This window comes from Colletotrichum phormii (genome assembly GCF_030913505.1).
Source record: "Colletotrichum phormii strain CBS 102054 chromosome Unknown BDP81scaffold_13, whole genome shotgun sequence".
NCBI lineage: Eukaryota > Fungi > Ascomycota > Sordariomycetes > Glomerellales > Glomerellaceae > Colletotrichum > Colletotrichum phormii.
The window spans coordinates 1,219,173-1,236,068 of record NW_026851455.1 but is presented as its reverse complement, the minus strand read 5'-3'; the positions used below and the strand labels follow the sequence as shown (position 1 = coordinate 1,236,068).

Here is a 16,896-nt window from a genome sequence, read left to right as displayed (position 1 = left end):
GTGGAGGGGTTTTAGGTTATTTCACACGCAGGGGGGTCGGTAAGGGCGTTGTGCGATGATGATTCTGTTGCTCAGGCTGTCCATGAGCCGCCAGTGTCAAGATTGAAAGGGGAAGGTTCTGTATGTGCGAGAAACGCAGGAGCGGAAGCAGTGCAAGAGGAGAGGAGCGAGAAGAGGCGAAGAAGGCAGATGTTGGGAAAGAAGGACGACGTGGAAGAACGTCACAGACAAGGGTTGAGGTTGCAGCTGGAGGTTTCCAATGGGAAGCAGCGTTGCCCAAAGGAAGGTACTCCATCCGGTAAGGTGAATGAACGGCAAGGAGGCACTTGCCGCACTTACACTGTACAACCAGCCCCACTAGCCCGGCGGGTTAGGTTTGGTTCCTTCTGATTTGGATTGGTTTGAATTGAGAAAGCCCGCTCGTCCCGCAACTGTTGAATTCGTCCTAAGGGTCGCTTTACTCGCTACTTGGTCTACGTACTGTGGGGAATGAGGAAAGTACACTTGATGAACTTGGCATGTGATCCGCGGGCAACTGCAACACTTTGGACACTGGACATGGAGTGAAGTTGAGCATTCCAGCCGCCTGCGTGACTCAGGACCGGCAGGAGCTCTCGAAAACGCAGAAGGTCCAATGAGAGGTGCCACGGATGACATCCGACTTACATGTTGCTTCTTACTGTAGTACCTACGCAACCTCACCTCGAGGTAAATATTTGGTGAACAAAGAAATAAAGCTGCCGACCATCACTGGCACTGTACGGACGGGTCTCAGACACCGCTCGCACACGTGTAATTACTGGTTGCCCTAAGCACCCCTGCGCAGGGTAAGATGTTGAGAAGGGAAGGAAAAATCCTTCAACCTTCCAGCGTCTTCCCCCTCGTTCGAGCGGGAAAGCGCGAATGCGGGAGATGCAGCAGCGCCTTCTTCGTGCCTGTATACCATTGGTACCTCAGGCAAGAGCTGCAGAGCGACCTACCTTCCTCTACAAGTCTACAGCGTGAGCGCGCCACAGCTAGCATAGGTGCGGGGCTCTTGCCTACGGTTAGCGGAGCAGACGGTCTAAACCTATACGGCTCTAGCGTCGCTGTGCTCTGAGCGCTTTAAGCGACGCTCGGGCCAGCTAATGTACAAGCTCACTTGGAATCATGCACGTGCCGATAGGAGACCTCGACGATAAGCTTTGAATCAACAAACATCGCAGTATCCCAGGGCACTTTGACGACAGGCCGGCATTTCGAGTGATGGTCATGGTCAACACTGCAATCGAATCAGATGACGATGGTGTGTAACATTGATCAAACCCGTTGCATCAGCAATACCCAAGACCTAGGCTGCTCAAGCTCTAAGCGGAGCCAGCGAAGAAGACCCAGACCACAGGGAAACACCCATCACGAAGCAGAACGACATGAACCCTTTCCATCAACATCCCTTCACCCAAATCACGCGAATCCAAGCGCGCCACGCGTTTTGATTCTGTTGTCATGCTACCAAAGACAACGCCCGTGGCCATTCATTCGCCAAGCGGCTTCCATGATGGAGGCATCCCTGGACGGCTGTCCGGGGTACGCCGGTCGTTTGCATGAACTTCTAGAATGACTACCATCAAAACACAACCCACACCACCAGGGGCCCTTTCTGGGATCCGGATCAAATCAAATTTGTCGCGTTTTTTTCGTTATGTACTTTTGAAATGGTAGAATGGGTGCATGGCTCGGTAGTTGTATAAAGACGAGCCGGAAGAGTCACCGGCCCTCCTTTGCTTTACAAGTGATTTTTGCTCACCAAACAGTCTATAGCGACTTGTACACATTCGTTCCATAACCACATACAAACAAAGAGCTCTTATTAATTACAACCCTGATCGATACCAAAAATGGCCCGCGAAACCCCAACGTCCTCTATCGCCGGCGAATCAAAGCCCCTCCCCAAACGCCCCGGCACCTCGGGCACGGAAAACCTCCTCAAGACGAACCGCCGCCAGGCATCAGACCACTACCAGCGCGCCCAGCGTGCCGAACGCGCCTACCGCGCAAAGAAGCGCGCCACCGCCGCCCGCGCCGACCTCTCGGACGCCAAATCGCACTACGCCGAATGCTTGAAGCACCTCAGCCGCGGCCTCGCCGTCACCTTCAGCGCCGTCAAGTCGCTCCCCTACGTCTTTGACGAGCGCCAGGAGGCGAGCCGCCAAAAGGCCGAGGTCAAGAAGAAGCAGCGCGCCCTCGAGAAGAAGAAGAAGCTCGAGGAGAAGCTCGCGAGGGAGAACGCCGAGGCTGTGGCTGCTGAGGTGGATGCCCCCGCGGATGGTGATGCCCCTGCTGCCGAGGAGGAGACGCCCGGTGCTTGATGGACTATTCGCAGAGTCGAGTCGATTACGTGGTTAAAGGGGATCAGAGACTGAGGTCCTGATGGGCCCTCTGTGCGAAGAGTTCCCTCTTCCTCGCCGCTTGGAACTTGCTCTGCGACGGGATCCTCCGTTCGCGCCGGCGCGACAATGACATACATCGACCTAGCAGCTTCATCGACATTATCAGTACATCGACAACCACCAGAGATGGCAAACACACACCTCTCGCTTTCGCCCTCGAGGCACCCACACTCGCTTTACTTCGTCCACAAGACACCAAACCATACCAAACAACCCCCCTTTTCCTTTTCTGTCTACATCTCCTACGACTTGTATCGTCTGTTCGAATAACACTTTCACGGCCTTGAACGAGATAATGATGACGGAACCAACACGAAGACGGATCTCTTCCCTTAATACACAAATCTCTACACCGACGGGGAGTCTCGGCTATACGTGTTTACATCCGGCGTCTCAAAAGATCTACTTGTTTTTGTAATCATCGTTTCCTATCTTCATACCACTTTTCTTTGTCCCTGTCTAAGTCAGTGTGCTTTTTGCTTTCGAGTTGGAGAAGAAAAGGGGCCGAAATGGAGTCGAGTCTGGGTTTCCCATCAGATACCTGCTTTGCATTAGTTATAGAAATTCAATCATGATTATGCTTAACATCAGTCTCGTGAACCGTGATCGTGTGGACGCTGTAGTCCTTGCAATGGCTGCATTGCCGCGCTTGGTGGCGTTATCAGAGTCCCGTGAGATCATGTCTTTGCATTTCCCATGAAGAGAGAGGAAATAAAAAACGAGGGATAAAAAAAACTACCGTTATCCCCAAAACGGATGCCAAATTTTTGTAAACCCGTTGTGCCGTAGCCGTGTCTCCAGTAGTAGCATCAAAACATTCGTTACCGCAACCGCCATCACTTCCACCCCCAACATCAATCATCACCCTCCAACTTAGGCCGCCTTCTTGGCAAACTCGACTCTGAGAATCAAGTGCTTGAAACCGAAACCGTCCATCTTGGCCGCGGCCTTGACGGCGTCGCCCCGGTCCGCAAAGCTGATGAAGGCGAAACCCTTGGCCAGTCCCGTCTCCCTGTCCTTGGCGAGGAACACGCGCGTGACGCGTCCGAAGCGCTCAAACATGTCGCGAAGCTCCTGCTCCTCTGCCATCTCCGAAACCTGTTTATCATCGTCAGCATCATTACCACCAGCACGCCTCCGTCGTCAAAGACAGATGCTGCATCATCATCATCGGGGGTACGCACGTTGGTGACACGCAGCGTGGCAAGGTCATCCCGCTCGCCGTACTTGCTGCCTCCCATCCTATCACCCGCAGCCGAGCCGCCAGCCGCACCAGCACGCAGCGCCGGTGGGACGTAGCTGCCCTTCTTGGCACCGACACCACCAGCGCCTCCAGCGCCGCCAGCCGCGGGGGCAGGATCGTCCGGCATGCCCGCAGCGACGTCGGCGCCGTCGGCACCGACGGGCGCCATGGTGTCCTTGTACGGGCAGCGGGCCGTGAAATGCTCGCCGTTGCAGATACGGCACTTGACCTGCTTGTCCTTGAGCTTGTCCTTGAGGGCCTGGGCGCCGGGGTCCTCGCCCGCCTCCTTCTCGTCCTTGCGCCAGTTCGTGCTGGGGCGGAAGATGATGTTCTCGCCGACCGAGGTGGTGTCGGGCGCGGGACCGGCGGGATCCTTGGCGCTGAGGCCGAACTTGGACCACGTCTTGCGGTCGGCGACACGGGGGTTCACCTTTTCGGTGTGCGTCGTGTAGCGGATGCGGCGGGTCATTTTGACCTTTTTGCCCTGGTCATTGTAGCGGAAGGTGATGATTGTCTTGGTGCCGTCCTTGTTGCTGATGGTCTGGGGCGCGGGGAGCTCAGTCGACGTCTCCTCGACGTCTTCGTCGTCGGCCCAGTCGTGCCTGGATGAGGGGGTGCGAGGTTAGCTAGCTGTTCTCTTTATTTTTTCCCTCCTTCTCTCTCCCTTTCGTTCGGATGCATTTGTGTGTGGGGAGGGTCGGCGTACTTGGTCTTGGGCGTAGCCATGTTGGGCAATATAATCTTCTCGTGTACGTTGTGATCGGATCCCGTTCTCGATGTCGGTCGGATTCGTCAGAGGTTTTGCAGTCCTGAAGCGGGTTGTCGCGATGGTCAAATCAGTGGTGGGGTCCAGAACAGGAGGAATTTTGATGTTGATTGATTTTCGTGGTGCGCCACCGGAGTTGGTGTGGGGCAGATGGCGCTAAGCCCTTTTCGGTCTCGCAACCGTTACCTCAGCCTCACAGCGTTTCGCCGACAGCACACGCACTCCGGATCGTCTCACACTCATTGCAGTCTTCTTGATTCATCAGATATCTCCTAATATTGTACTGCCTCAGAGGCATAGTCTACTACTACAAGTCATACACTGCGTCATCGGGCCCCTCGCAGGGAAATCTATCGCCTTCTCCCTTGTCATCCACAACCAGCCGTGAGATGCACGTTCACCGTTGAAAAAACACTCCGAATGCCGTCCCGATGGCATATCATGGAGAGGGCGCCTTTTCATCCAAAAACGCCGATTTGCGCAGCAAAGGGGTATGACGCAAACAGCAAAAAATAATCAAGAGACATAGGAGATGTAACACCCGCGCCACCGTGGGCGGTTTTTATAGGCCGTGGCCTGAAAAGATAAGGAAAAATAGGTGGTCACATGAATCGAATCAAGGTGAATGACAGGTAGGTCACGCTTTGGAATGAGAGCGTGCCTTTTGGGGGATCGGTGGCAGCGCGCAGCTTGGCGGCGGTGCCGGCGGAGGTCCTTCGACGAGCTGAGGCATACTGCGTCTTCCCAAGACGACCTTGGAGAGGTCAACTCGGAGCTGCTTGCTTGACGGGATAGGAGGTGTAATCGGAGCCCGTGGCATGGTTCTGGGCGACACAGAGGGCGACTCGGGGAGAATCGGGAGCCCAGTGGTGACGTCCTCGCTCCGGGGCGAGTAGCTCATGACGGAGTGTGCGCTGAGTCTCTGCGTGGCCCTCTGAGCGGGAGACTGGAACACAAACGACGACTGCGGGCGAGGAGATGTGTGGGAGGGTTCGCTCGACGAGGCCGGAGACGGCGTCTTTGACGGGAGGATAAAGGTACGGAGTCCCGGCGAAAGAGGCGACCCTTCCAGCTGGTTCAGAGACGGCGAGCTGGCGTACTTTCGCGGGCTGGTGCGGATTTTCACCGTGACAGCCTGCTCCTTGGGGCAAAGGCTTGTTTGCCGAGGAGGGAACCCAGTCATGCTGTCGCGGCTCAGAGTCGGGCGCTCCCGTTCTTCTTCGCACACTTGCGAGAGTTCGGGTGCCTGCGCCGGAGACGCCGGTGACGGCTGATCCGCCACGATCGACAACGGGCGAGCCATGGCGAGTGCCGTTGGCGGGGGCTTGCGGGCTATCCGAGAGATGGAGTCGCGGTTGCTCCTCGTCTGCTCGGGGCTCGACGAGGGGCTCTTTACGGCGCTGTACCGCCGGCTCATGGGAACGCTAAAGTTTGCGGCCACATGCGCAAAGTCGGCCTCGTTGTAAGTGGACTGAGGTCGCGACATGGGAGAGCCGCGCAGCTCCAGGTAGCCTGACGTCTGCAGGGACTGTCTGCGGTCGAGGATGGCTGCTGCGTTGGGTCTGGGTCTCGCGGCAGGCAAGTCATGCTCTGCCGGGGGGAGGTCGTCTAGGTGGCTGCTGGCGAAGCTGTCGCGCACGGGGGAGCATGCGGGCGAGGAGCCGGCCGAGGTAAGAAAGGTACGTTGGCCAGAAGAGATGTACGAAAGCCGGTTGGTGCTGTCACGCAGGCTCTCGAGCTGCCGGCCGTCGTGGGAAATGATACTGTTGGTGGTGGAAATGTCGTCGATGGAGGGGTCGCGCGTCATCTCGGCGTCAATGATGGACTGGCGGCGGTCGTCCTCGTGAAGTCTGGCCTGCTCCAACTGCAGAGAGAAGTCTGGAGGCAGCGCTCGCGAGAACCTATCCGGATCCCGTACAACCAGGGTCCTCTGACTCGGCTGCCCGCGAAGCTGCACGATCTTGGGATCCGCCTTGGGCCTTCCGGTCTCTGAAAGGGTCTTCTTTCCGCCGAGGGACTCGATTTCCCGGCGCAGGATTGCGATCCAGGACTCCATCTCTTCGGCGCTCTCAAAGACCATGAGGAAATTGGAGGCGTGTCGCTTGTCGGCGGCGCGGAAAGGCAGGCGAGACAGCAACCCACGCGAATCGGCCGACGAGACACCATTCGACTCCATGGCCGAAGATACTTGGAGGACCCAGTGCTTGCCGGGGATCGCATCGCTGACAAACGCGGCCGAGTCCTTGCTGAGATGCAGCACCTTCTCCGGGAGACGATCAAAGTTGCCGTCGCCATTGTACTGCAGCAGGTATCCGGATGTGCAGAGGACGTAAATCTTGGAGGTCCATTCGAGTCTGACGGTAGACAGCGTTCGTAGGTGCTTCCTCCGCTTCTCGACTGCTCTGTCGGCGAGCTGCTCCTCAGCAAGCTCGGGGGTAAGGGCGAGGTGGGCTAGGTCCTCTCGGATGCTGACGCTGCCCTTGCGGTCCGTCAGGCGGAGGATGACATCGGCGGAGGTCGTGGCCGTGGGAAGCTGGGCGTGTTTGATGGCTTGGGGGTATGCCTGGAACAGTGGTGGGGGATCCCAAGTCGCGAGGTTGCCGCGAGATGACCTCGCGGGGGCGTTTTGTGACTTGGTCCTTTCGGTAGTGGTGGGCCGTCTTTGGAGGGAAGCGTCGTTGAACGGCACATTGTTGGTTGCGACGGACGTCGGTCCTGATGTGTTTGGTCCGGATATGGCGAGTTCGGATCGCATATACGGCCAGTTGCTGATTTCCGCCAGCGAGGCGCGGATGCTGTTGGGACGACCCGTGTCGAAATACGAGGCCGAGGGGTCGATTTCGCGGGCAACCTTTGCCCTGCCAAAGATGCTCCTCAGTCCCAGTCTCGAATCGCGTCTGCTAAGCCTATTTTCGGAGCGCAAAGGAACACGGTTCGAGGAATCTGCGGCGGCGGGTTCAACGGCGGGCGGTCGTGCTCTGCGGGACTGTGTCGCGCGGTACTGCAGCGTTTCCGCAAAGTTGGCAGCACTAGGGCTGCTTGGCTCGACATCGGCCATGGCGTGGTTTGTAAGAAATGTACCTAGCCAGACGGTCGTCGAGAGAAGTTTAGACGGGTGTTTGTGAGAGTGGCGGCCCCCGTGATGAGAGCGCGGGCGGTGACGTGAGTATAAGACAGATGGAGTGGAAGGCGAGGATGCGCATGGGCATAACAGAAGACGATGGGTGGATTTGGCAGTGTGAGTGGTAGAGCTCGGTAGGCATGAAAAACAATTGACTGTTGGCAGGGTTTTGAAGTGGAACCTTTGGGACCCTGGCTTTTTGAACCCCGGCAACAGTCCGTCGGGGTGGGTTTGGAAGCGATTAAGGTCTGATGAGAAGGATGTTGTGAGGGGAGGCCAAAGAGACGAGCGAGAAATTGGTGTGTGATATCTCGTTTTCCTGCGTGGCGGCGAGTCCGATATGGACGGGGTTTGCGTGTGTAAGACCGTACTATTGCAAGTAGACGACGGCGGTTGGAGGCTGAAAGTTGGAGGCTGGCTTGTACTCTTTTGGTGTCGACAGAAAGAAGCAATTCACAGAACTGTGTTGGTGGTTGGTTGAGAAGTTGGTGGTGGGTACGAAGTGCGAAGTTGGACTGAGAGGGCCTGCCTAACCGGGCCAGCTGCACCAAAGGGGGTAGGGTCAGAACGGCAGATGGGGAAGAGAAGAGAAAATAAATCGAGGCAGCACTCGCGAGAAGCATGAAATGGGAGGGCATTCGGTGATAATAATAATAATAACAATAATAACAACAATGGGGGAGGGGGACGTTGACCACGGATGTGCGGTGCAGCGTGGGTACACCCAAGGTAAGGTACCTAGCAAAGTAGGTGGGCAGGTACCTCTAGGTTCTAAGTGTGAGCTCGGCCACTAGGCCAGGTAGGTGGATTTTACTTTGCCGTTAGGGGAGCTGCTAGCCTAGCACAGGCGCACCTGCTCAAGCACAGGCATCACAGGCGCAAGCGCACCCGCTGCACACTGCACCTTCCCTTGCCCGTGGTCTGCAAGATACGTACCCCGGATGATTTCCACCTCAGTCCTCAGGTTTCCTCACCTTGCCTACCACCTTAGAACTTAGGTACCCAGGTACGGAGTATATTGGATTATCTATCCTCCCGCCTTCACCTCACCTAGCCTCAGCACGCTGACCTTCAGTGCCTGAGTGCCTACGACGCTGCTCCTCTGCCCCATCCGCTTTGGCTCCCGATGACGAGGGGAGGGAGAGACGCCGAGAAGACAGCGCGTCCGCCGTCCCACCTCAGCATCCCACGTCTATCCGCAAGCTGGCAAGCTGGGAGCTGGTAGCCGGAGCTTAGGGAGCGCTGGACCCCGTCAGCAGCCTCCACCAAATCTTCCTTGAACCTTGCCCATCCTTACTGCGAACAGGCTACGGATGGCTAATCCTTACAGATACCCTTTCTTCCTTGGTGACCCCTTGCTTCGCGGGCCCCCGGCAATACGTCCAATCATTCAGCCCCGTCCCGTCCCATGTAGCGAGCCCTGCACAGCGGAAGCAGAAGCAAAGGGCAGACTTTGGGGCCTCAGACGCTCTGTAGTCATAGGCTGCTGCGCGAGTACGAACTACAAAGTTACGGATACACACTCTGTACAGTAGTCCCGGCAATGAGCAGAGGGATGGATTCAGCGGCACACCATCGCCATGTTCGGCACTCTCGGACAGGGGCACTCGGGGATCAACGAAGCTGAGCCTGGGGTTGGGGAAAAGGGAGTGAAAACTCTTCAAATTGACAATTAGCTGGCTACAAGAGCAAGCGAGCAACAGTGTCGAGAGCCTGTGCAGGTCTACGGATACTACGACATTGGGCAAGTCACTCTTTGCATCCTGACCGGCACCCATGACACGCTTGGCGAGAGAGAGCCCTGGACTATTTACAACCTGGGAAGTTGCAACTGAGATGGCCTCTTCTCCTTTGGGATCCCCTGATGCCCGAATCCATCTTTAGGTCGTGTGCCCGCCGCGTTCGCGACCCCTGGTCGATACTACCAGAGATATCTCGGGTTTGGGGCCGGACGGCAAATGAAAGCCTCAACCGAAAGAGGCGCGACCAACTGACAATCTCAAAGTGACACCTTGACAGTGAGGGCGAGGCCTGGGTCGGTTTTCGCCGGTCGGCAGCTCCAGCACCCACGAAATGACGATACGACACCGGTGTTCTGTCTTTTGGTGATCCCTCTGAGATTGGGCTTCCGAGGTACGTACCCTCGATAAGACGCAGGGCGCGATGCTCTCAACCACCTTGCAACCACCTTTCCTCTACTTCGTATACAAAACGTACCAGAGAAGAGCAACACTGAGCTGAAGCGTTCCATCGCTACACGACTGCGGTTGCCCACGAGAGGTGTTCACAGCATTCATCATCATCCGTGCAACCACACCCAAACAAAAACAAGAAATACTTCGTCTCTTGTTGCCATGTACAGTCGTGCGCGGAGTACAGGTTTCCCATGCCAAATTCACAATCCGAAAGCTAGGTCACCCTTGAGACGCGCCAGAAGAAAAGACGAACAGACGCTGAAGGACCGGTGTCCCATGCTCCCTCGTCGTCTGGGGATGTTTTGAGAACACTTCCTTCCTGCCGGTACGTACCGCGAGAAAAGGAAACACGCCAATAAGCCACCCCTACCCGCTCCAACGAATCATCGTCACGAGTTTTGTCCAGATTCCGACGGGGCGGGCAGCTCTGGCCTTTCCTGCAGGGGCAAATAACGACGTTCCATTGCTAAAGTGGCATAGATCCTTGCCTCTCCCCCAATTGCCAAAGATGGCAAAGCTCCTAGTGGCCCACTCATCTACCAACCGCACCGAAGCAGATATCCTGGAACGGAAATGTTTTCCCCACCCCAGAGCGAACCACACCTCGAATGTTTGGAAAAGCAAATATATGAAATGAGCTCAAGAGGAAACAAGAAAGGAAAAATCTGCAATAAAGAACCGACATCCCATCTAACTCCTGCGCATCATCAGTCATGAATGACGACTGACGAGTCACACCATATTCATCACCACCAACATGGCACAGCCTCTGCCACCGACGTGTTGGAGCTCCCCTCCCGCTTCCTTCAATCCTTTTAATCGACCACCTAGAACCACGAGAACCACTCTGCACAGATGATGGCTTGGGAGCTTTGGGTCCCTGCGCAAAGCCCTTTTCCTTTCTAGCACCGCCATTTCTCATTTCTCCGAGCTCTCGAAACCTTAGCTTCCGACTACTGCCTGAGGTCGCTTGTTCATACCGCGCTTCCCTGGTCTGCCGCTCCCCGTCCCAAGCCTGAGATCATGTTGGTTTCTCCCGGTAGGGTTCGTCGTAGGCGCCGGCGGGGTGCACAACTGCATTCTGGAGAACTGTCCAGCACTGCAGACCCTGGCCTTCCCGTATAACATCGTCGGTCCTCTGCGAACCTTGTGAAGATGTGCATCCTGCTACAGCCCCATAACGCCCCCTTGATGGCAAACCTCTCGTTCCAACGCAAGTTAAACCCCACTCGAGTCGTCTTGCCAAGTCGCCAGTGCCCGCAGCTTCAAACTTGAAATACCCAGCCCCTTGGCCAAGATTGGAGGCGCGGCGAAGCGGATCAACCAACTCAAAGTCCTTGCATTTCAACACCCCCGTCGGTTGTTCGTCGGCCCTGTCTTTCCCCGTGTTCTGTGTCAATCCCCCCCATGGTCCAACACATCGGCGTCTAGAATCACGTTAGCCTTCCTTGCCCTCTGGTGCGATCCATGGCGTCGACTCTTGACACCTTGCGAAACACTCTCGCAAGCCACCATCGCCACTTGGAAGGGCTAACGAGTGGTGATCCTCCATGGAAGGTTGAAGTCAGCAATCCGACCAAGTGTATTGAAACAGACGCGTGACGAGAGCAGATCGTGCGACTTGCGACTCCATGATTCCCAATCCTGCCGAGAGCATCGCATCCTACCGCCCCCAACGTGGGCTGCCTCTGCGTCGGCTAATGTTTGCGAACCGCTCGGCCACTGCAGATGCCATCCAACCCTTCGCGGGACGAAGAAACGCGGCGCTCGTGCAAATACACAGCATCATATCCCAAGCAACGGTGCCCAGAGTGTCCCACGGTGCATCTCTAGGTGCATTTTGCGAGCTAATGCGACTCTGAACTCTTCCCCGGAAACGTTTCCGCAGAACCCGTGGTGTATGAGCGAGATCTGTTCTCGCAGCCAAATTATCCCATATTTTATTTGATGATGGAGAGGAGTTCGGAAGAGGCTCTTCGGCTCGTTCAATATCGAACCGACCCTGTTGATAACGAGGCCGTCGGCCATGCACGCAGGCTCTACCGGATGGGGCCCCGATCTGTGTTGTCCAGGGCTGGCCCCATGGCCGACAGTCGTTTACAGGTTTCAACCCTGTTGTTCGCCTTGTTAGTGTATTGCTGTCTCGGACCAAACAATCAGCTCCAAATGCCAATAACGCAGCGTCCGCAACACAAATCTCGTTGCCGAACGCCGTACAGACCATGGAGAAGAAACTTCCAGCCCTGCCCTAGAGATCGCACACGAAAGACCTGGTGCGATGGTGTTCTTGGAGTCGCGTTGTTCCTGCAGTAGTGTCTTCCCATTTATCCCAGTTATCCATAACCCTCGGGGCCCGACTGGGTCTAAGCCCCTGGTCGCCGGAAAACCAACCAGCGAGCCGGGTTCTTTCGTGTGCTCAAAGCAGGCATGCCCCTGTCCGCAAGGCTACGGCTCCAAGAACCTCTCGTCTTGGTGACTACAAAGTCCGTAAGGCACCCGCGGGCAACGAGCTACTGCAGCAGCATCCGGGCTCATCCGATCGACGCGCCGGCTTGCTTGTGGCGATGGCTGCTCGGTATGGGCGTTGGGATTTGACTTGTAGGGATTGACAGTCTGACCACGTGACGGCTTCAACGTTGTCGTGGTCAGACTGTCAATCCCTACGTATGTAGGTCGTGATGCAGAGATTCGAGATAAGAGAATCGATTCAGAGAGCGGGACCACATCGCCACGTTGCTTATGTCTTTCGTAGTTTTGGCATCGAGGTCTTGAATCTTTCAACAAGGTACTTTGAGGTCTTGTATCTTTGGCCGGGCTGCGCTTGAGCCAGGCTACTGCACATCATGGAATGCAACTGTGATTCAACCGCCTTAGTCTTGCAAATGCCTGCAAGCGTCGGAAACGGGAACATCACGCTCCAAGGCAATCGCTGCGTGCCAACTTGATATTGAGGCTCCCAGTGGTCCAGGGTTCACCACGTGCGTCAACTGCTGCCATGGGCGCGCAGTTGTACGTGCTTCTCCGACACGGCCGAGTGATTTGCAAGCTACGTCCGTAGTCTCAAGGTCTTGAATCGGGGCAGCACGGAAATCAAGTTGGCGGCCTTACTGGCCACATTCCAGCGATGCGTCAACTCGTAAAGGTGCCATGGCGATGTATCCGTATGTCTCAAAGTCAGACAAATCTGATAGCTGTAACGGTCAACTGCGGTAGCCCGGGAGGTTAGCTGATTCGTCACACGGTCCACCAAACGGCCACATCCACAGTGGCGTTTCTTTGTTTGCAGAGACGGCAGTCAGCATGAAGGTGTTTCTCGGATTTTGTCTGGCAGCTTTGGTGAAGCCGAATCGTCAGAAGCGAGACTGATTGCCAGCGAGGCATGTGTTACGCCATTCTAGCTCCGGCATGGCGACATAGACTTTGGGGGCATCGACGCCACCACCCGCTGGCCGGTCCCTCGGGGCTGGAATTCGGAGGCCAACAGCTCTGCCAGGCACTGCACTTGCGGTGGTGAACAAGACCATGGCGGCGCCATGATCGGGAGCGGTCACTGCGACGGTTGCCCAGCCCGGCGGCGTTGGCGGGAGATCTAGCGGCGACATGTCCAGAATAGAAAGCTTAGGCCCCGTTGCGCATCACCTCACCCAGGCGGCGGCTTGCCGCTTGCGCATGGTGCTCACCTGAGACCTGTGTGCTCCAGCTAGAACGGACCCCGACGAGAATATACACCGGAAGATAAACAACGTGAGCCCGCTCGCAAGGCTCTTCGGTGACAGCGCGCCGTCCGGCTTGAGTATCTGTTTCTGGAGGTCCCTTCAGGTGGGAAGCGTACGCGAACAGCAGCCGTGGCTTGCCAAGTCAAGGCGACGTTGAAGAGGTAGGTATAGGCGATTTCAAGGCCCGTGAGTTCGGAGTCAAAGGTGGTTTGCTCGTGATGAGGGAACCGGGGCAAGGCTCAGATTCAGCTGGCAAGAGTCAGGTCGCTGACGAAGGTGGCATCCGGCGTGTGAAGACGGTTGTCAACAGGACCATGGCCTGCTGTAGTCACGGTCTATCCCGGAAGATGGATCATGATGGATGTGGTGCCATCGTCAGGTTACGATGACTAAGAATTTGCAGTTGAAGAAGGTCCCCGTCGCCAGGTACATCAGGCCCTCTGATTGGAGCAAGACGTCACCCTGCCGCCTTAGGTAAGGAAGTCAACCTGGAAGGTACCTTGGTGAGCTGCCCCCCAACCTGGAAGCACCTGCTGCGGTTCGTTGATCGACCGATATCACTCGTGACCTGCAAAAATGAGGAACTCAAGACTCAGGAATCGTCAGTCACCAGACATCCTGAAAGCATGCCACCAATGAATGTGTTCGGCCTTTGACGCCCTTTGTTATCCTCTGAATCCTCCAACCTCCTGTGTTCTTCAACCACTTCCAGCTCCCATAGCTCCCACCGCCCTGGCACTCCCTGGGATTACCTCACACTGGGAACCTCACGCGCCACTTCTGACGCACTTTCACCCCACCTTCCCGCCTGTCACCGCATACGTAGCTGCGACCATCGCGACGACGATCCCTCGCTTCAACTGCCTGGCACTGCATCAGCCACTCGATTTACCAAGATAGTCCTTCACAAATGACATGGCACCGGACTTGAATTCTCTTCCTTCATCTCCTCCATCTCTGCCCATCCGATCCAGAATGTCATCCACCAACGGCGAAGCTCTTCTCCCTCCTGCGGCCGGCGGTCCAGCTCCTCGTGGAGAGTCCCCCGCTGGCTCGCCGCGACGGCAATCAACCTCGCTGCAGGCTGCGGCTACACTGAACGCCAGCCTTCAAAACGAACCGTCTCGACGTATGTACTCCCGAATGCATCGGAGAACCCGCGCTAATTAAATCAGGCTCCTCCAGCGGTTCCGTATCTCGAAGTCGACAGTCGCCCAATGCCGGCCGAAGAATGTCCACGGTTCTTATGAACCTGCAGCTTAACGATCCCTCTCTTCCCGGCCCGGGTGAGATGGTCGCAGATAACCAACACGGGCAGACTGGTCCGACTACCGCTAGTCCGCAGCCCATGACAACCTCTCCCACGATGGTTCCCGGTGGTGATCCCCATCACAATCGGGCGCCCAGCCTGGGAGAGCTCCACCAGGAGCTTGAAGCCGAACAGGAAGCTCAAGTCGTACGTTTGAGTCGAATTTGGACTCTTTGCACACGCTGACACTGCACACAGAACCGTCTCCTCCAGATGATCCGCCAGCAGCAGTTGCAGCTCCAGCAACTCCAAGCTGGCCAGGGACAGAGCTCTTCCGCCGTCGAGGACTCTGCTATCGCTTCTGAGAGATCCAACCAGGGAACCCCCATTTCGCAGCCGCCATCTGGCTTCGCGCCGCTGCCTTCCTCGGGCTCCTTCTCGCGATCCCCGGTTGTGCCCCACCCACGAAGCTCCTTTGATATGGCGAGAGCAGATATCCAGCGCCGCTCTCGAACCCCAAGTCGCGGCGCCTCTCCCAGACTGCGCTCGACATCTATAAGCGGCGACAGCGGCGAACCGTATACCCTTGGAGGTCGAGACGAGAGTGCCTTTTACCAGGCCGAGACTCAGATGCTGGTCAGGGAGAATCAGATGCTCCGTCACCGCATACGAGATTTGGGTAAGTTTCGAGAGAGGAGTCCTAGCACGTTATGTACTAATCACGATGCTGTGCAGAGAAACAATTGACGGATCTGCTGCCTGCAACCAGTGCTTCAGGCAACCCCAGCGAGCCAGCACACCCATCCCACCTCAGAGCTGCTGCTGCCGGTGAGGAGGTTGCTGCACCCTCGACTGCGCAAGGTTCAAGCGAGGTGGCCAAGGAGGCGTGATTGGAATGTACGTTTTATGGCGGAATGAACGACACCGGGGTATCTGGCGTTTGGGAAAACTTGCTACATCTCTCACGATTGCAATGACATGGCTTAGGCGTTGGTCGGACGGGTGGAATGGGTCCGTCTCCATGTTATTATGAGCTCCAGTATCAATAAAGGAGTGTGAACCGGTATTGAAGCTGTTTTCGTGATTTTAAGTGGGGGGACGTGGCTGGGAATGATGTTCAATCGAATTCGTTCATGTGTTGCGTAGCTCATCGACAGATCACGACTCGAGCGCACATTAATTAGCCTCGTGGCATCTGAGAAGCTGTTGAGCTTACGCAGGGCATCTCTGTTGTCAGTTTCTTCGTTGGTTGGGGCAAAAAGGTGCAGGATGCAAAAGACTTTGGACGATCTGGGAATCGAACCCAGGACCTACCGCATGCTAAGCGGTCATTATACCACTAAACCAATCGCCCAACTTATGATGCAAGATTTTGCGAGCTGTGTCACCATGTAGTCAAACCCGATCACGGCGAGCTGGTCACGAACCTCGCAGCATCATCGTCTGTCCATTGCATTGTTTGTCGCCGTTGTCTCGTATCGTAGGCGTATATTTTGAACTAGGGCAGTCAGCACGCAGCCACAGTAACTTTCTTCTAGGTTTTTCAGCGTCGTCCAATAGATGCCAACGGCTCCCCGCGAAGGTTAATGGCAAGAGCCAGGCACCCCTGCAGCACCGCTTCAAGATGGTTAAACTTGGGGCCATTACTGTATGGACTCGATCGCACGGACATTGGATGATCACATTGGAAGACATGCTTGAGTATTATTACTCTTGTCGATTTGATTATTTACGGTCCACGACTCTCGATGCATTACCTTGATCGTCGCGTTATCAGAATGTCAAGGGTACCCATGACTACGTAGTAAACCTCTGTACCCAAAACACCGCCTGCAGCAGCCCTTCTCTCTCCCATCAGTGTCGAATCAGGTTCTGTAACAAAGTCCTTGTTATTGAACGGAAGGTATCTGTTGCTATGCGATGCTTAAGGGAAAAGCTTATATGTTCGTTGCTTGTTCTTATTTGAACGACTGGAGGAGCTACATTTGACTCTTTTCAACATCAAGGCATCGACCCATACATTCTTTATGTGGTTGAATTCTGAAAGACTCTTGATCTATCTATGAAAGCAAGTCGAGGCTGTCGAATGAGCTCCTCCTTCGTCCTCTTTGGGGTACTTCTCGCGATCCATTAACACCTCACATAAGTCATGACGGACTTTGGGCTTGTTACTCGCA

The 16,896-nt window shown here is 55.8% G+C and overlaps 5 protein-coding genes and 1 non-coding gene across 6 annotated transcripts; 2 read left to right on the top strand and 4 right to left on the bottom strand.

Moving 5' to 3' along the window:
- Positions 1–1,877: 1,877 nt before the first annotated feature.
- On the top strand, positions 1,878–2,348 carry BDP81DRAFT_395767 (uncharacterized protein; the record flags this gene model as incomplete). Its single annotated transcript, XM_060588106.1, has 1 exon — positions 1,878–2,348. The coding sequence occupies one exon, from the start codon at positions 1,878–1,880 to the stop codon at positions 2,346–2,348; it is 471 nt and encodes a 156-aa protein (XP_060443925.1).
- Positions 2,349–2,825: 477 nt separating this feature from the next.
- On the bottom strand, positions 2,826–4,533 carry BDP81DRAFT_48525 (RNA recognition domain-containing protein). The gene is made up of 3 exons (XM_060595148.1): positions 4,379–4,533; positions 3,614–4,274; positions 2,826–3,527 (listed from the first exon to the last, which is right to left on the bottom strand). The coding sequence occupies exons 1-3, from the start codon at positions 4,396–4,398 to the stop codon at positions 3,303–3,305; spliced, it is 906 nt and encodes a 301-aa protein (XP_060443924.1). The 5' UTR covers positions 4,399–4,533; the 3' UTR covers positions 2,826–3,302.
- Positions 4,534–5,075: 542 nt separating this feature from the next.
- BDP81DRAFT_323285 (peptidase family M20/M25/M40 protein) lies at positions 5,076–7,496 on the bottom strand (the record flags this gene model as incomplete). Its single annotated transcript, XM_060584782.1, has 1 exon — positions 5,076–7,496. The coding sequence occupies one exon, from the start codon at positions 7,494–7,496 to the stop codon at positions 5,076–5,078; it is 2,421 nt and encodes an 806-aa protein (XP_060443923.1).
- A 1,228-nt stretch (positions 7,497–8,724) lies between these two features.
- Positions 8,725–9,407, bottom strand: BDP81DRAFT_48517 (uncharacterized protein). The gene has a single exon (XM_060595143.1). It carries the CDS (start codon positions 9,335–9,337, stop codon positions 8,867–8,869), a length of 471 nt encoding a protein of 156 aa, XP_060443922.1. The 5' UTR covers positions 9,338–9,407; the 3' UTR covers positions 8,725–8,866.
- Positions 9,408–13,999: 4,592 nt separating this feature from the next.
- On the top strand, positions 14,000–16,057 carry BDP81DRAFT_431309 (uncharacterized protein). Its single transcript, XM_060590670.1, has 4 exons — positions 14,000–14,599; positions 14,646–14,926; positions 14,978–15,398; positions 15,455–16,057. The coding sequence occupies exons 1-4, from the start codon at positions 14,386–14,388 to the stop codon at positions 15,607–15,609; spliced, it is 1,071 nt and encodes a 356-aa protein (XP_060443921.1). The 5' UTR covers positions 14,000–14,385; the 3' UTR covers positions 15,610–16,057.
- Positions 16,002–16,073, bottom strand: BDP81DRAFT_t207. The gene has a single exon. It is a non-coding gene; the product is annotated as a tRNA-Ala (tRNA).
- Positions 16,074–16,896: the final 823 nt, after the last annotated feature.